The 16,097-nt window shown below is 32.9% G+C and overlaps 2 protein-coding genes across 3 annotated transcripts; both read left to right on the forward strand.

Annotated features, from left to right (window-relative positions):
• Window positions 1-6,403: 6,403 nt before the first annotated feature.
• On the forward strand, window positions 6,404-7,908 carry LOC102586370 (BURP domain-containing protein 17-like). 2 transcript variants are annotated; one of them, XM_015308496.1, is made up of 3 exons: window positions 6,404-6,498; window positions 6,580-7,729; window positions 7,822-7,908. In XM_015308496.1, exons 1-2 carry the CDS (start codon window positions 6,451-6,453, stop codon window positions 7,687-7,689), a joined length of 1,158 nt encoding a protein of 385 aa, XP_015163982.1. In that variant the 5' UTR covers window positions 6,404-6,450; the 3' UTR covers window positions 7,690-7,729; window positions 7,822-7,908. The 2 variants fall into 2 exon arrangements, with proteins under 2 accessions (XP_015163982.1, XP_006346733.1); XM_006346671.2 differs by having other exon boundaries at window positions 6,580-7,908.
• A 4,328-nt stretch (window positions 7,909-12,236) lies between these two features.
• LOC102586695 (probable LRR receptor-like serine/threonine-protein kinase At3g47570) lies at window positions 12,237-16,018 on the forward strand. Its single transcript, XM_006346672.2, has 2 exons — window positions 12,237-15,429; window positions 15,608-16,018. The coding sequence occupies exons 1-2, from the start codon at window positions 12,396-12,398 to the stop codon at window positions 15,952-15,954; spliced, it is 3,381 nt and encodes a 1,126-aa protein (XP_006346734.1). The 5' UTR covers window positions 12,237-12,395; the 3' UTR covers window positions 15,955-16,018.
• The last annotated feature ends 79 nt before the right edge of the window (window positions 16,019-16,097 follow it).

The raw sequence follows: 16,097 nt of genomic DNA on the forward strand, positions 1-16,097 counted from the left end.
AAATTAGAAATATCTTTTAAAAATAATTTTTAATATTTTTTTGGGAGGGGGTGGGGGTAGGGGTGAGGGTGGGGTAAAAAAATTGAATTTAAAAACAAGCTTTAAAATTATTTTTTTTTGGGGGGCGGGGGGGCGGTTGGGGGCAAGTTTGAGGGTAGGAACAAAATAAATTGATCTTTTCAACAAAAAAGTAATTGTAATTTGAAGTTGGAAGAGAGTTTTGGAAAATGTTTTCCATAAGTTTTGAAGGGAAGTCATTTTCCTTAAATTTAAGGAAAATGAGTTGATTTGGAAAACATTTAACCCAACCAAACACGAGAAAATTAGAAAACATTTTCCCTTCATACCAAACACACCCTTAAACGAGTTAAACGTGGTAGCTAATTGATGCCTTTTCCTATGAAAGCACATAATGCTTCTCAATTATTTGTGCAGACAGTAATAGTACAACTACAACACCACATGGTTAAAGTAAAATTTGTGTCGTTCCTAAAAAAAATAAAATGATGTATTTCTATCTTTAATGTTTTTTCTATTTCAAAACAATTGAATTATTGAAACCTTTTTTACATTTCAACTCAATTTAATTATTCAATCTTCAAGACTATTTTTAAAATATTCTTCTATTTTTACCCTTCATTTAAATTTTTTATGTGATGAGTTTAAGAAACTTTAATTGCTTTGAATTATTCTAAAGATTAATTTGACAACAATTAATAAGGGTAAAAATGGAAAGCAATGTCTAATGTATGTTCTAATCTTCTTTTCTTAAAGGGTGTGAAACACGGCAATTCAATTATTTTGAAATTGAGGGAGCAATAATTAAATTTTAATGTCAATTTTATCTGAATTTAAACTAAAGCTAAATGCATCTATTTGTTACACTTCCACAATAAAAACAAATTAGGTCTATGTCTCTTTCAATCCCTCATTAGAATTGAGTTAGAATGCAACAAAAACCTTATAAGAAAAGCAGTGATCTTTTTTTCTCTTATTTTCATGATGAAAAAGCAAATAGCCCTTATGTCAAACAAAATCAACTAAAATCTATCCATATGTGATATGAGATATTATTGCCATCATTTTGTTTGTTGGAGACCCAACCCGTGAGCTTGTCCTTTCGAGCTTTAATTCAAACCTAACCTAAAACTCCAAAAGCAGTGGTGTCACCCGAGACAATGAATATCGTTCACTAGGTCATTTTGAATTGAATCATAAAATTTGGGGTAAATAGTTGGTTTGACATATTTCAAAAAATTCATGGATTATTACACATGAAAAATTTAGATAATCTTGAATTCCATTTTTGTGACCCTGAAACTCCAAAAAAAAGTGATGTCGATTTTGCAAAGACAAAGAGTATCGTTCACTAGGTTGTGATGAATGGACTCACAAAATTTAGGATCAAACGGAGTCAGTCAGTCCTATACCAAAAAATTCACAGACTTCTAATATATACGAAAAGCTGAGATAATCCTTAATTCATGCTTCGTGACTCAAAAACTCCAAAAAAGTGATGTTGGTTCTTGAGAATTAGTGAGTGTTGTTTACTAGATTGTTTTGAATGGACTCACAAAATATGGGGTCAAATGGAATTCGTAAGTCATATTGCAAAAAATTCACAAACTAATAAACAAAAAAAGCTAAGATAATCGTGAATTCGTGTTTCGTGATCCTGAAACTCCAAAGAAAGTTATGTCAGTTCTGTAGACCTACTGAACAATATTGTTGAGTTTGTTTTTAAATATTGTAGTCATTTTTAGCATAATAAATTACCAAACTTTAGGATACATTTGAATTTTAAATATTTGTTAGGTTGTTTTAATTATTGAGATTATTTAGTCTTTTTTGAATTTTTGTTAGGCAAATTTCTGCTTATGTTATCAAGTTGACTATTTATAGTTCTATTATGCTTAATAAAAATATTATTAGATATTTCGATCAATTCTTTTTACTGCCCCATTTTTAAAAAAGGCATAATACATATATTGGACCTTAAACTTGGCTTCAAATTTTAACTTTGACCTCCAACTTTCAAAGTGCACAAATAGACACTTTAACTATCCAACCTTATAATAAATAAACACGCGTGTCTTACCTGGTAAAACGCGTGATGTGCACGCATTTTGCGCGAGTGAGAAGTAATTTTTGAGGCACACAACAGTGAAAAAAATGCTGAAATGACAACTTTACCCTTAATTAATTTTTATTTATTTTTTAGTTCTAAAATGGACGTGTAAAGTGTTTAATTAGTTGGCAGCCATTGAGTGGCTCGCTAATACACGTGGCAGCGTTTGCATTTCACGCTCTTGGCTCCAAAAATCGCGTGTTTATTTATTAAAAGATTGGATAGTTAAAGTGCTTGTTTGTGCACTATGAAAGTTGGAGGTCAAAGTTAAAATTGAAGCCAAGTTTAAGGTCAAATATATGTATTATCCCTTTAAAAAATGCCAATAGTGGTATCAAGAGATTCATTGACCTTACAGGATCTATGAAATTTTTCAAAGAACTACCATACTACTTTTAACCCGCAAGGGCTATTTTTCAATCCTTTTAACTCATCAGGGCTACCCATTTAAACCAGTCAGGGCTATTATTTTCAATCCATGCCTTTTTCAACGTACAGACTTTTCTAAACTAATTTTTAACCAAAAATAAAAGCAACAGTCTCTCTTTGAATGCCCCAAAAATTTTCACCGGTAAAAACTATCAGATTGATCAGTGAAAATGAAATCATATCTTGAAGCCTATGATCTGTGGGAAGTTGTAATGAAAGATATACCCTTACAACCTCTCCCTGCAAATTCTATCCTTGCTCAAATTAAATCTCATTCAGATGAAAAACCCAAAAAATTCAGAGCACAATTGTAATCCAAAATTTAGTTGCTAATTCGATTTTTCCAAAATCATTGCTTGTGAGATGGCAAAAGAAACTTGGAAAAATTAAAAAATCGAGTCAGACAAATGCAAATTTTGAATTTGAAAAGAGATTTTGAATCTCTTAGGATGCAAGAGGATAAAACTATTGTAAAATATTCTGATGAGTTTACTTTGATTGTTAATAAAATCAGGTTGCTTGACGAAAATTTCAAAGATGACAGAATAATAGAAAAAATTTCAAAAGAATTCCGTAGAGATTCAAGTCTAAAATTTCATCTCTATGAGAGTTTAAAGATTTCTCTACTATCGGTGTTGAAGAACTAATAAGTGTTCTTCAAGCACAAGAGCAAAGAAGAGCCTTCATGCAAGATAATGTTACTGAGGGTGCTTTTTATGCACAAAACAGAAAAGAAAAATATAATTATTCTCTTTGCAAATACCGCAAAAGAAAACACACTTGAAATTTTTTTGTTGGTGGAGACCTAATACAATATGTGAAAATTGCCAACAAGCAGACATGTTATAAAAGTGTGGAAGCTTATAAACAAATCCTCAAGCAAAGGCAAAGCAAAAATTAAGGAGGAGAAACTTTTTTTAATTGCAGTACCTAAAGTAAAGGAGGAGTAAAAGTTTGTTTTTAGTTACTGCAGTCATTTTTTAGCACAATAAGTTACCTAGCTTTAGGATGAATTTGAATTTTAAATATTTGTTAGATTGTTTTAGTTGTTGAGATTATTCAGTCTTTTTTTAAATTTTGTTATGCAAATTTTATTCATTATGCTATCAAGTTGGTTATTTAATACCTAGTGTGCTTAATATAAATATTGAGAGATATTTCATTCAATATTTTTTGCTGTCCATTTTTTAAAAACACCAATAGATACTTATACTTAACTAAAAAAATATATTTACTGGTGATTACTTAAATATAATATTATTTACATGATGAGGTTTATGAACCACTCTATTTCAGAGTTTGTGTTTTTTCATACATATTTATTTAAACCTCGTTCAAACTTTAGTGAAGGAACTTGCGTTTATTTGTGGTACAACACATGGGCCAATTTTGTAGATGAGCAGACTACAGACTAAACATCTCTCTCTATATATATAATTTGTACAGTGATAAGAAAGTTCGTAGACACATTTAATACAAATTTTCAGAATGTTTACTTGAATTTGAGATCCAAATATTATACTCCTTCTATCTCAATTTATGTGATACTTTTCAGTTTTTGAGAGTCAAATAATTTAAGTTTGACCGAAAATTTGTGCATGAAATTTTCAATTTTTTTGTAATGAAATTTATAGATTTGTAAACTACATAAAAAGTATTATAAGTTACAATAATTATAATTCAAAATGTTTAAAAGATCTAAGTTACGATCGAATAATTGTTTGAATCTCGATATCCGAAAAGTGCATCATAAAATGGGACGATTGGCTATTTTTCTGGTGTCTGGTGTGCCTACGTTAGCGAGAGGTTGTTCGCTATAGCAAGCCTCGCTTTCACGAACACTTGACCACTGTCGTAACCTTCGCTTTAGCAAAGACCGGGTAGCGAAAGCGATATGCCACATTTTGCGGAGTTCGCTTAAGCGTATCAGGGCTCACTTTAGCGATGATCGGGAAGGCCCTTGTTTGCGAAAGTGAGACCCCCATTTTAAGCAGGATCTGCTTAAGCACTTGCGTTCGCTTAAGTGACTTCAGAGAGGTGTTTTGGCTTGCCATTTCAGGGTTTTACCCCATTTTGAGTTTTAGAAAACCCTTGGAGACAATTTTAAAGAGATCTCTTGTGCAAAATCATTTGGGTAAGTCTTTGTGACCCTAAAACTTCGATTCTCTTTTATCATTTGTGGATTTTAACATTAAAAAATGGGATTTTTGATTGACAAGGTTTTCAAGAACTTGAGTTCTAAAGTAAAATGGTGATTGTGAACTGATTTTTTTTTCCGAAATGGTTTCACCAATGAATTCCAAATGCCTTGAGTAACGTTTTCAAATAAAGATTTTCGGATCCTCATTCTGAAATTGAATTTTTGAGTCGATTTGACCCATTTTTCAAAGTGTATGATATGAGTGTTATTATTTTGAGAAAAGACATAAAGTCACCACTGAAGTTGTCCCGAATTTTCGAAAAGACACCTTAACTTTGTAGGTGTCCTATTACCCCATTGAACAACTTCAAAATAGTATGTATACCCCATTTTTCACCCAATACCACTTATACCAAAATGTTTGTATGTTACGCACTAATAGTCACTTGCCATGTGTTAAAAATAATTTTAAAATATTTTTATCTGATTTCTTTGCTTTTGTTTTCTTTTTTTCTGTTTTCTCTTTCTTCTTCGCCTCAACTCTGTTCTTCTGCCATTCCCTTCCCGCTGCAACAGTTGTCAAATCCGTTGTGGTGGGGCGGATTTCGCGGCAGCACTACAAATTATTTGTCAAACTACCACCAATTAATTTATTTATGAAAATAAACATCGTCAAATAATCAAAATTTAAATACTCAAAATATCACCAAGTCAAAATCTGACATTTAAATCACCACCTTCTCCAACTTCTTACTCCTAAATCGAGTTTTCCATAGTTGAACTACTCCCAAATCCCAATCTTGATTTGTAGGAGGAAAAAAATCACTAAACTAATGTGTTTTTCAAAAAAAAAAAAGAATAAGAATGAACACAATTAACATTAGTTTTAAAAAAACAAAAACCAAAAAGGAAAAAGAGAAAAAGAAAATTTTTTGAAGGAAGCCATGGATGCTCAAGAAATATGCATAATCTAATGATGGTAGGGAAGATGAGAAAAAGATTTGAAAATTAAAACTATTCCTAATAAAGTTAAAAAAAAATTAATACATGAGTTTTTATATTTTTTCAAAATAAGTCAAATTGGGAGTGCCACATGGCAATTTTATGTTGGTATGAAGCTGTATCAAGAGTCCTTCACACGCCTATATTTTGTGACAACACAAGTGATGTTAAAATTAGTCAAAAAGGTATATTTATTGTGGATTTAGATATATAGTTTCGTGGGGTACTAGGACACTCGCAAAGTTAAGATGTTTTTTTGAAAATTCGAAACAACTTCAATGGCGACTTTATGTCTTTTCTCTATTATTTTTAGAATCGTATTGTGATTAATTGTTTGATTAGATTGTGTGACTTTGGACATTGTGATAGATATTTGTGCGGCTGCAAATCACTTCATTAAGAGCAAAATAAGCATTTTAAAATTGAATTATTATTTAATAAAGAAATTTGTCATTCTTTTGGACTAACTAAAGAGGAAAATAAATCATATATGCTGAGATAGAGAGATTAATAATTTAATTTTAAATTATCAATTTTATCCTTAACGAGATTATTTATAGCCACACAAACACATATGACTTATTTTAGTTCAAAATTTTAAAAAATGTTTCTTTTTTTCTTAAACTCCGTGTCATATCAAACAACGAGTAACAATTTTGATTCTTTTTCTTTAGTGAGTTTACTTCTCTTCTAGTAGTATATATACACCTCTTATTTCAGTAGAATTTCTTAAGAACTCAACAGAAAATCAATGGATGTTAAGCTTGGTTTTTGTGTACTTGTCTCCCTAATTCTGCTGGTAATTTCAATATTCTCCTCCATCTTAAATACAATTAGCTACTTATTATATAAAAACTCTGATTAATTATATATATGTCAGGTTGCTTATGGAACAGAAGCTAGAAAAATTGTTGAAGGAAATTCTGATGACAATCATGAGCAAGCATTAAAAAAGATTTACGGTTCCGGATACACGTTCGATTATTATAAATCGAAACAGGGAGTAGATGACAATCATCAACAAGAGATTTCAGGTTTAGGGGACATGTTTCGTAGTTGGTATAAACAGGGGAATGGTGAAAAAAAGATTTCAGATTTAGGAAATATCTTTCGTAGTTCGTATAAACAGGGCAATGATGAGAAAAAGATTTCCAGTTTAGGAGATCCATTTCGTAGTTGGTATAAACATGGCAATGATGAGAAAGAGATTTCCAGTTTAGGAAATATCTATCGTAGTTCGTATAAACAGGGCAATGAGGAGAAAAAGATTTCCAGTTTAAGAGATCCATTTCGTAGTTGGTATAAACAGGGCAATGATAAGCATGTGAAGAAACATGATTCATTTTTCTTCCTTATGGATGATCTAAAAATAGGGAAAATAATGACTCTCTCTTTTCAAACACGAAGAAATCTAACTTCTTTTCCGAAAAAAGCAGTTGATTCCATTCCATTTTCACAAGTTAAATCCATGGAAAATACATTGAAAATATGCGAAGATTTGCCTATAAAAGGAGAGGGAAAGTACTGTGCCACATCCGCGGAGGCAATGCTGGATTTCGTGCAAGGAATCATTGGAGAAAATACCCAAATCAAAGCTCTGACAACGATAACAACTCATGATATTTCTCCCCTGCTTCGTCGTTATACAATTTTAGACACTCCACAACAAATTACCACTCCTAAAATGGTGGCGTGTCATCTATTGTCTAGTCCTTACGCGGTTTTCTACTGTCATCACACAATTGACAATAAAATCAAGGTGTTCAAGGTTTCATTAGGGAAAATTAATGAAGCAAATGGTGATCGACTAGTGGAAGCGATGGTTATATGTCATTTGGATACTTCTGAATGGAATCCATCTCATGAATCTTTCCGATCGCTCGGTGTATTACCAGGAACATCACCTATCTGTCACTTTTTCACATCAAGTAATGATCTAGTGTGGATTCCAAAATCAGTTGCCACTACTCCACTTGTAGCAGCGCTTTGAAGGATCGATCGGAGAAACTAGCTGCACTATGTTCTTAGTTATTGCTTATGCGTCTAGACGCAAAGTAATGTGTTTTAATTTAGGGTGTTCTTTGTCTGTTTTAGTGGAGATCTACTCCGATGTCTATCGGAGATGAACTCCTATCTGTGTTAATTATCTTTGTTTGGCTGTTGAGTATGCTTTTGATGATAATAATATGTTTGTCCTATTTTGTAAAGTGTGCACAAGTGTTTTGTTACTATGTTAACTTTTGAATATGCAATTAAATTTAAACTAAAGCTACAATGCATCTATTTAATTTGTTACACTTTCACAATAAACACAAATTAGGTATATATCTCTTTCAATCCTTCATTAGAATTGAGGTTTCGAAATTGAAATTTCATTTTTAGAATGCAACAAGAACCTTACAAGAAAAGTACTGATTTATTTTTCTCTTATTTTCATGATGAAAAAGCAAATTGCCCTTGTGTCAAACTAAATCAACTAAAATCTCTCCACATGTGATGAGATATTATTGCCATCATTTTGTTTGTTGGAGACCCAACCCGTGACCTTGTCCTTTAGAACTTTGAAACCTAACCCAAAACTCCAAAAACAGCGGTGTCAGTCCTGCAAAGACAATGAGTATCGTTTATCGGTTGTTTAGAATGAATTCATAAAATTTGGGGTCAAATAGAGTTGGTTTGACATATTCTAGAAAATTCATGGATTAATATACATGAAAAATTTAGATAATCTTAAATTCCATATTTGTGACCCTGAAACTCAAAAAAAAGTGAGACAAAGAGTATCGCTCACTAGGTCATCATGAATAGACTCACAAAATTTGGGGTCAAACAGAGTCGGTCAGTCCTATTTCGGAAAATTCATAGTTTTTAGTACATACGAGAAACTGAGATAATCGTTAATTCATGCTTCGTGACCCGAAAATTCTAAAAAAGTGATGTTGTTTCTTGAGAACTAGTGGGTATTGTTCACTAGATCGTTCCAAATAGACCCATAAAATATTATTTACATGATGAGGTTTATGAACCGTCCTATTTCAGAGGTTATGTTTTTTCATACATGTTTATTTAAACTTCGTTTAAACTTTAGTGAACGAACTTGCGTTGGTTTGTTGTATAACTAAGGATGACAATTGAGCAGGTTGAGTTAAATTTGGGCGGATCATAATGGATTAAGACAATAATCGGGTCAATTATCTAACCCAACCCAAATCTGCTTGGGTCAAAATGGGTTACATAACTGGTCAAGACCCAACCCAACCCAATTTTTACCAAGCTTAATTGTTTTACTTGGTCTTTTAAATTATTTTAGTACCTAATAAAATTATATTTTTTCTTTATTAAGACCATATATAACATATCAAATTGAAAAAAAGTTTTTAAAAATATTTTGACTAGATTTCTCATGAGCCAATTCGAGTTACACATCAACCCAACTTTTAATGGGTTGAAACAGATTTGATTGAAATGGGTTGAACTCATTTATGGGCGGGTCAATAACCCGCCCTAACATAAACGGGTTGGACAAGTTGGGTTTGATTTTGCCACCCCTAGGTACAACGGAGGGCCCAATTTTGCAGATGAGCAGACTACAGGCTAATACTTTCCATGCTTTGGTAGCTCCACTTCTTGCTTTTGGTGGAGACACATATATTCATATTTCAATTATTCCTTTTATGTTGATATTATCTTCAATTTAGAGGATTTATAGACAGTCTTAAAATTTGGCTTATGCATTCTTATGATGCATAAATATTGTACAATGATAAGAAATTTCATAAACACAATTAATACAAATTTTCAGAATGTTTACTTGAATTTGAGATCCAAATATTATATTTACTTTACAAAGAATTGCATTGAGTTGCACAAATTTAATTGAATAAGAATATAATAGAAAGCCAAGATGGTTCACTCGGTTCAGTTAAGACATCGGGTGCCGATCACAGCTTGATCATAAATTGAGTCATGACAAAAGTTGAGCCAGTCAGGTATATTGCGAAAAAAATCATGAATTAATACACACATAAAACTTAGATAATCCTAAATTCCTATTTCGTGACCCTGACATTCTAAAAAATTGATATTGGCCATGTAGAAACAAGGAGTATCGCTCATTAGGTCGTCACAAATAGACCGAAAAATTTCGGGGTTAAATGAAATCAATTAGTCATATTTCAGAAAATTCATAGATTAATACATATGAAAAGTTGAGATAACTTATTTTGTGACCCAAAAACTCCAAAAAGAGACGTCGGTCCTTGAGAAACAATGAGTATTGTTCACTAGGTTGTTTCGAATTGACCCATAAAATTTGGTGTCAAACTGAGTATGTCATACATTTCCAAAAAATTCATAGACTTGTACACACGTAAAGTTTAGATCATTTCGAATTCATATTTTTATGACCTAGAAATTTTGTTAAAAAATGGCGTCTGTTCTACAGAGACAGAGTATCATTCACTAGGTTGTCAGTCGTCACATATAGACCCACAAAATTTAGAGTCAAACACAGTCAGATAGTCATACTCCAGAAAATTCTTGGATTGATACACATGAAAATCATAGATAATCCTGAATTCATATTTTGTCGTTCGAAACTCCAAAAAATTGGCATATATCAGTCCTGTAGAGGCAATGTGTATCGTTCACTAGGTCGTCATAGATGGACGCACAGAATTTGAGGTGAAACAGAGTTGGTCAAACAAATTTCGGAAAAGTAATGGACTAATTATATACATGAAGAGCTTAGATAATCCTAAATTCCTGTTTTGTGATTCCAAAACTTCAAAATAAGTGACATCAGTCCTGTAAAAGCAAAGAGTATCGTTCACTAGGTCGTCACAAATGTAGCCATAAAATTTGTGGTCAAACGGAGTCAGTTCGTCATTTTCTCAAAAATTCATGGACTAATACACACAAATAGGTAATTAAACCTGAATTCCTAATTCGTGACCTACAAACTCTAAAAAAGCGACGACAATTCCTTGAGAAACAATAAGTATCATTCACTAGGTCGTTTCAAATGAGCCTACAAAATTTGGTGTCGAACGGAGTCGGTCAACATATTTCAGAAAGTTCATGGACAAAAACACACGAAAAATTTAGATAATCATGAATTCCTCTTTTGTAACCTCAAAACTTCAAAAAAGTAGCGTTAGTTTTGAAGAGCCAAAGAGCATCATTCACTAGGTCATCACTAATAAATCCACAAAATTTGGGATCAAACAAAGTCGGTCAATTATAAAGTCGTATGTACTAGTTGGAGTCATGTGTTTTTTGTACTTCAGAGTGTTCCGTTCCCTGTTATAGTAACAATTTTAACTAAAAGGAAATTGCCAATTCAACAGAGAAATAAAATGGAAAATCTATAGTCTAAACTCGAATTGACAAAAGAGAATGAGAAGATTGCATCATCAAAGGTCAAGGCTTTGAATACTCTACTTTACACTTATCTCTCTTAAATAAATTTCACTACTATGAATTCTTCAAATTAATAATTTCTATGCTATGCAATTAATATTGCCTATTTTTGACAACACACAAAATACTAAGGGTAAAATGGGAAAAGAATAATTAATTTAAACTTGATTTTATAAAATGACCAAATATTTTGGGACAAGTATATTTTAGTAACCTTTGAGAACTAATATATAATAGAGGGAATATTATATAAAGCTCCTATTAATTGTTATGCGTGCAGTTTGAGGAAAGACCAAATCATAAAGTCTATTGTATGCAGCCTTAATTACCTAATTTTATTATTTATGTAGGAAGTAGTTTCCATAGTTTGAACTCGTGATCTCCTGATCATATCACAATAACTTTATCAATTACACCAAGGTTTCCCTCAACGGAGGGAGTACTATAATTCAACTTAAAATGGGTGATATCTGTTTCTGGTTAGTTGGTCCAAAGATGATAAATGCAAGTGGGGTTGTGATGATGACATAGGTCACACTTTTCCTCAACTCATCTGGATTTCTCTTGACTTTGTCTGGATTTCTATTGACTTTTGTCTGAGCCACATTAATGTGAATTTAAGTTAGATGCATCCATAATAATATAATAAATTTTTAATACTTGGTGTAATTTAATTGGTTATAGTAAGTTAATTATTATTTAGTTTAAGTTTACATCTTAATGTTATTAAATATAATTGACATTATATATAAATGTGTTTATTAACTTGATCCCGATCGATATCTATGTCCTTCAATTTTGAGTGTGTACAAGTAGACATTTAAACTTAACGAAAGTTAATGACTTTTCTTTGGTTTTATGTAAATAATGAATGCAAGTTTTGTCAACTATGAAGGTGTATTTTCCCCCTCCTTCTTTTGACTTGTATCTGATCAATCAATTCCTTCATCTTGTTTTTCTAAAGTTGACTAATCAATGAAATGCCATTTATAATTAAGATTTATGTTATAAATACATTAACTCGCTCTTTAACTTGTTTTTCTAAAGTTGATACCTGTGCCTATTGACTAATGATGCAAGTTATAAAAAACTTATTTGTATCAGATATTTATCATGAGTTAAATAGTTACATGATATGTATTTGCATCGACACTTTTAGTACTTAGTCAATAGATAAATTTACATAGTTTGGTGTAAACACAACAATTCATATGAAGTGGTTCTATATAATGCAGTAACATTGGCAACTACACAAATCAAGTGCATAGCAACATCATGGAGAAGCACATTTTCTTATTGATTCTTCTCTTTCTAATTCAATTTTCTATATCAATTGCTTTCTCAAATGAGACTGACCAACAAGCTCTACTAGCTTTCCAAAATCTTATTACAACTCCCAATCATTTTTTGGCCAATAATTGGACCAAGACCGCGTCTTTTTGTTCTTGGTTCGGTGTCACGTGCAGTTCAAAAAGGCAAAGGGTTGTAGCCTTGACTCTTCCTAATTTGCAACTTCAAGGCACAATTTCCCCGTCTTTGGCTAATTTGTCCTTTCTCAGTGTTCTCAATCTCGAGAATAACTCATTCTATGGTGGCATCCCTTATGGACTTGGCCACTTGCCTCGCTTGCAAGTGATTGATTTTCAAAACAATGAGCTCCAAGGAAGTATACCAACAAGTCTATTTCAACACCCGAGAGTTCAAATCATTTCATTGGCCTTCAATAAACTCGGTGGTGAAATGTGGAAAGGGCCATGGTATGTACCTGAACTTAGAGTCTTAAATCTCAGGAACAATAGCCTCACAGGTATAATCCCTCCTTCTGTTGGAAATGCCACAAAGTTGATGAACTTTAGCTTGTCTTATAATAGAATCAACGGCAACATTCCTAAGGAGATCGGTAATCTGAGCCAACTTGCAGTTTTGTCCTTGGTTGATAATCAAGTAACAGGTTCCATTCCTACATCACTTTTTAATATCTCGTCATTACGTTCCCTAACTCTGGGAAGGAATAGCCTTTCTGGTCCTCTCTTGCTTGATGAAGGAATATTTTTATCAAATTTGGAGCGTTTAAGTTTAACTCGCAACCAAATTTCTGGTCGCATTCCTTCTAACATCTGCCAACTCATACAGCTTAAAATACTGTCAATATCTTCCAACAACATAACTGGAGAAATACCCAAAATTATTGGTTGTTTATCGAAGCTCGAGGAGTTTTATATTGGTAATAATCCAATAACAGGGACTATTCCCACTTCATTGGGAAATATTTCCACTCTGCGAAATCTTTACTGTGAAACCAATAGCTTGGAGGGGCCAATTCCACCAGAATTGGGGAAGCTATCAAATTTGATAGAATTAGATTTTGAAGAAGTTTATAATCTTATAGGTCAGATTCCGGAGGCTATTTTTAATATAACTTCTTTGGAATACATTGCGTTAACTTCGAACAAACTCTCAGGGAGAATTCCAACCTCTACTGGTCTTCATCTTCCGAACCTCTTAGAACTTCATTTGTCTGGCAATGAGCTAGAAGGGGAAATTCCTCCGCATATCACAAATGCTTCCAAGCTTGAAAGGTTGGGGCTAGCAACCAACTTCTTCAGTGGAAGTATTCCAACTAATTTGGGAAACCTTCGTGATCTGCGACTTCTTTTCCTACATGATAATCAACTTACCAGTGAACATGAGTTGCCATTCTTCCAATCTTTGGCAGACTGTAGGATGTTGCAATATCTAGATGTGGGTTACAATCCGTTGAATAGTGTTCTGCCCAATTCAATAGGTAATCTTTCATCTACTATTGAATTCTTTGAAATGAGCAATGCTCACATCAATGGACTCATCCCCACAAGTATAGGCAACATGAGCGGTTTTATAACCTTATTCTTTCAAGATAACAGCTTTATGGGAAATATTCCTCCTGAGTTTGGTAAGCTTAAACAACTCCAAGGGATGTATCTAAATAACAATAAATTGCAGGGACATATTCCAGAGGCGGTATGCAATTTATCTCATTTGGGACGATTAAATCTGGAAGGTAATAAGCTCTTTGGGTTAATTCCAGCATGTATAGGAAATCTTAGCATGCTACAACATCTTTATTTGGGTTCTAATAAATTTTCATCAAAATTTCCGTTGAGTCTTTGGAAAATGAGTGGTCTTCTCTTTCTAAACGTGTCACAAAATTCTATAGAGGGAGAAGTTCCATCAGATATTGGAGAACTGAAAGCCATTGTAAAACTAGATCTTTCAGGTAACCATTTCTCAGGCATGATACCAAGCAGATTGGGGGAACTCCAAAACCTGCAGTCCCTTGACCTATCAAACAATTCATTTACAGGCTCAATTCCATTATCCTTTGCCAACTTGATAAGCTTGGAATTCTTGAATTTGTCTTTAAATGCCTTGTCAGGTACTATTCCTAAGTCATTAGAAAAACTCACCCTTAAAAGCATTAATGTTTCATTTAATGAATTAGAAGGTGAAATACCCAATGGTGGTGTGTTTGTAAATTCTACTTTGCAATCATTTCTCGGAAACAAAGGTCTATGTGGAATGCGCAAATTGGAGGTTCCTGCTTGCCCTATCAGTAGTCATGGAAAACAATCAAAGTCTAAGGAGCTTGTGCTGAAAATTGTTATTCCAGTGGTTGTTTCATCCTTTCTGATACTCTTGTTGGTGTCAGCTTGGATAATGAAACGAAAGAAGAAAGGAAAGTCCAGAGATGTTGAAAAGGTTCCGGAGATAAGGACATATCAATTGATTTCTTATCATGAGATTCAACGAGCAACAAATAATTTTGATGAATCAAATTTAATTGGTGTGGGAGGTTCTGGCTCTGTATACAAAGGCACATTATCTAGTGGAATTTTGGTGGCTATAAAGGTTCTGGATTTGCAAAGTGAGGAAGTATGCAAAAGGTTTGATACCGAATGCGAAGTGATGAGAAATATCAGGCACAGAAATCTTGTTCCGGTGATTACTACTTGTTCTAGTGACTATATAAGAGCCTTTGTTCTGCAATATATGCCCAACAGTAGTCTTGATAATTGGTTGTACAGAGAAGATCACCACTTGAACCTTCTTCAAAGAGTCACCATAATGCTTGATGTGGCTATGGCAATTGAATATCTGCATCATGGTCATGATACTCCGATTGTTCATTGCGACCTAAAGCCAGCCAACGTTCTTTTGGATGAAGCTATGGTGGCTCATGTTGGTGATTTTGGCATCTCTAAAATTTTAGCTACAAGCAAATTCATGGCACATACCGAGACATTAGGCACTCTTGGATATATTGCACCAGGTATAATAGTCTCTTTCTATCTCACTTATATTGACTGTTTCTTTTCTATTTTCACAAATCATAATTTAGCCCTTCCAAAATCTAGAACTCAATAAAAGCAAGTGTCTGTTAGTACATAATTATTCATGTTATATTTCAATTGAGTAATTTTTTTTATTTCATTTCATTCTTTTCTAAGAATATGGCTTGGATGGAATAGTGTCCACTAGTGGTGATGTTTATAGTTACGGCATCATGTTGATGGAGGTTTTGTCAAAAAGAAGACCAACCGATGAGGAGATATGCAATGAAAATCTTGACTTGAGGAAATTGATAACACAGGCATTTCGGGGGACTATGATGGACGTTGTGGATGCCAATCTTTTTCCTAAGAAAGAACAGATCACTTCCAAAAGTGAAATGTGCATAGCCTCCATGATAGAATTGGCTTTAGACTGCACAAATGAAAAGCCAGAATTAAGGATAACCATGAAAGAAGTAGTCAAGCGGCTTGACAAAATGAAGAACACATTTCTGAACACATAGAAGTTAGCATCTCTTCCGGCGGTGTTCTTTCTCTGCTACAATTTAACATGTTGCTCTTGAATCATATATCATATCATCATATATATATATATATATATATATTATATTATTATTATATATATTATATTATTATTATATATATT

The sequence above is a fragment of the Solanum tuberosum genome, unplaced genomic scaffold (genome assembly GCF_000226075.1).
Source record: "Solanum tuberosum cultivar DM 1-3 516 R44 unplaced genomic scaffold, SolTub_3.0 scf00086, whole genome shotgun sequence".
In the NCBI taxonomy this organism is placed as follows: Eukaryota; Viridiplantae; Streptophyta; class Magnoliopsida; order Solanales; family Solanaceae; genus Solanum; species Solanum tuberosum.

Excerpts from the sequence above, each read along its gene's own strand:
- LOC102586370 (XM_006346671.2), top strand. The coding sequence starts at position 6,451 with ATGGATGTTAAGCTTGGTTTTTGTGTACTTGTCTCCCTAATTCTGCTG. Across the intron at positions 6,499-6,579 it reads TTGTCTCCCTAATTCTGCTG|GTTGCTTATGGAACAGAAGC; the intron begins GTAATTTCAATA and ends TATATATGTCAG.
- LOC102586695 (XM_006346672.2), top strand. The coding sequence starts at position 12,396 with ATGGAGAAGCACATTTTCTTATTGATTCTTCTCTTTCTAATTCAATTT. Across the intron at positions 15,430-15,607 it reads TCTTGGATATATTGCACCAG|AATATGGCTTGGATGGAATA; the intron begins GTATAATAGTCT and ends TTCTTTTCTAAG.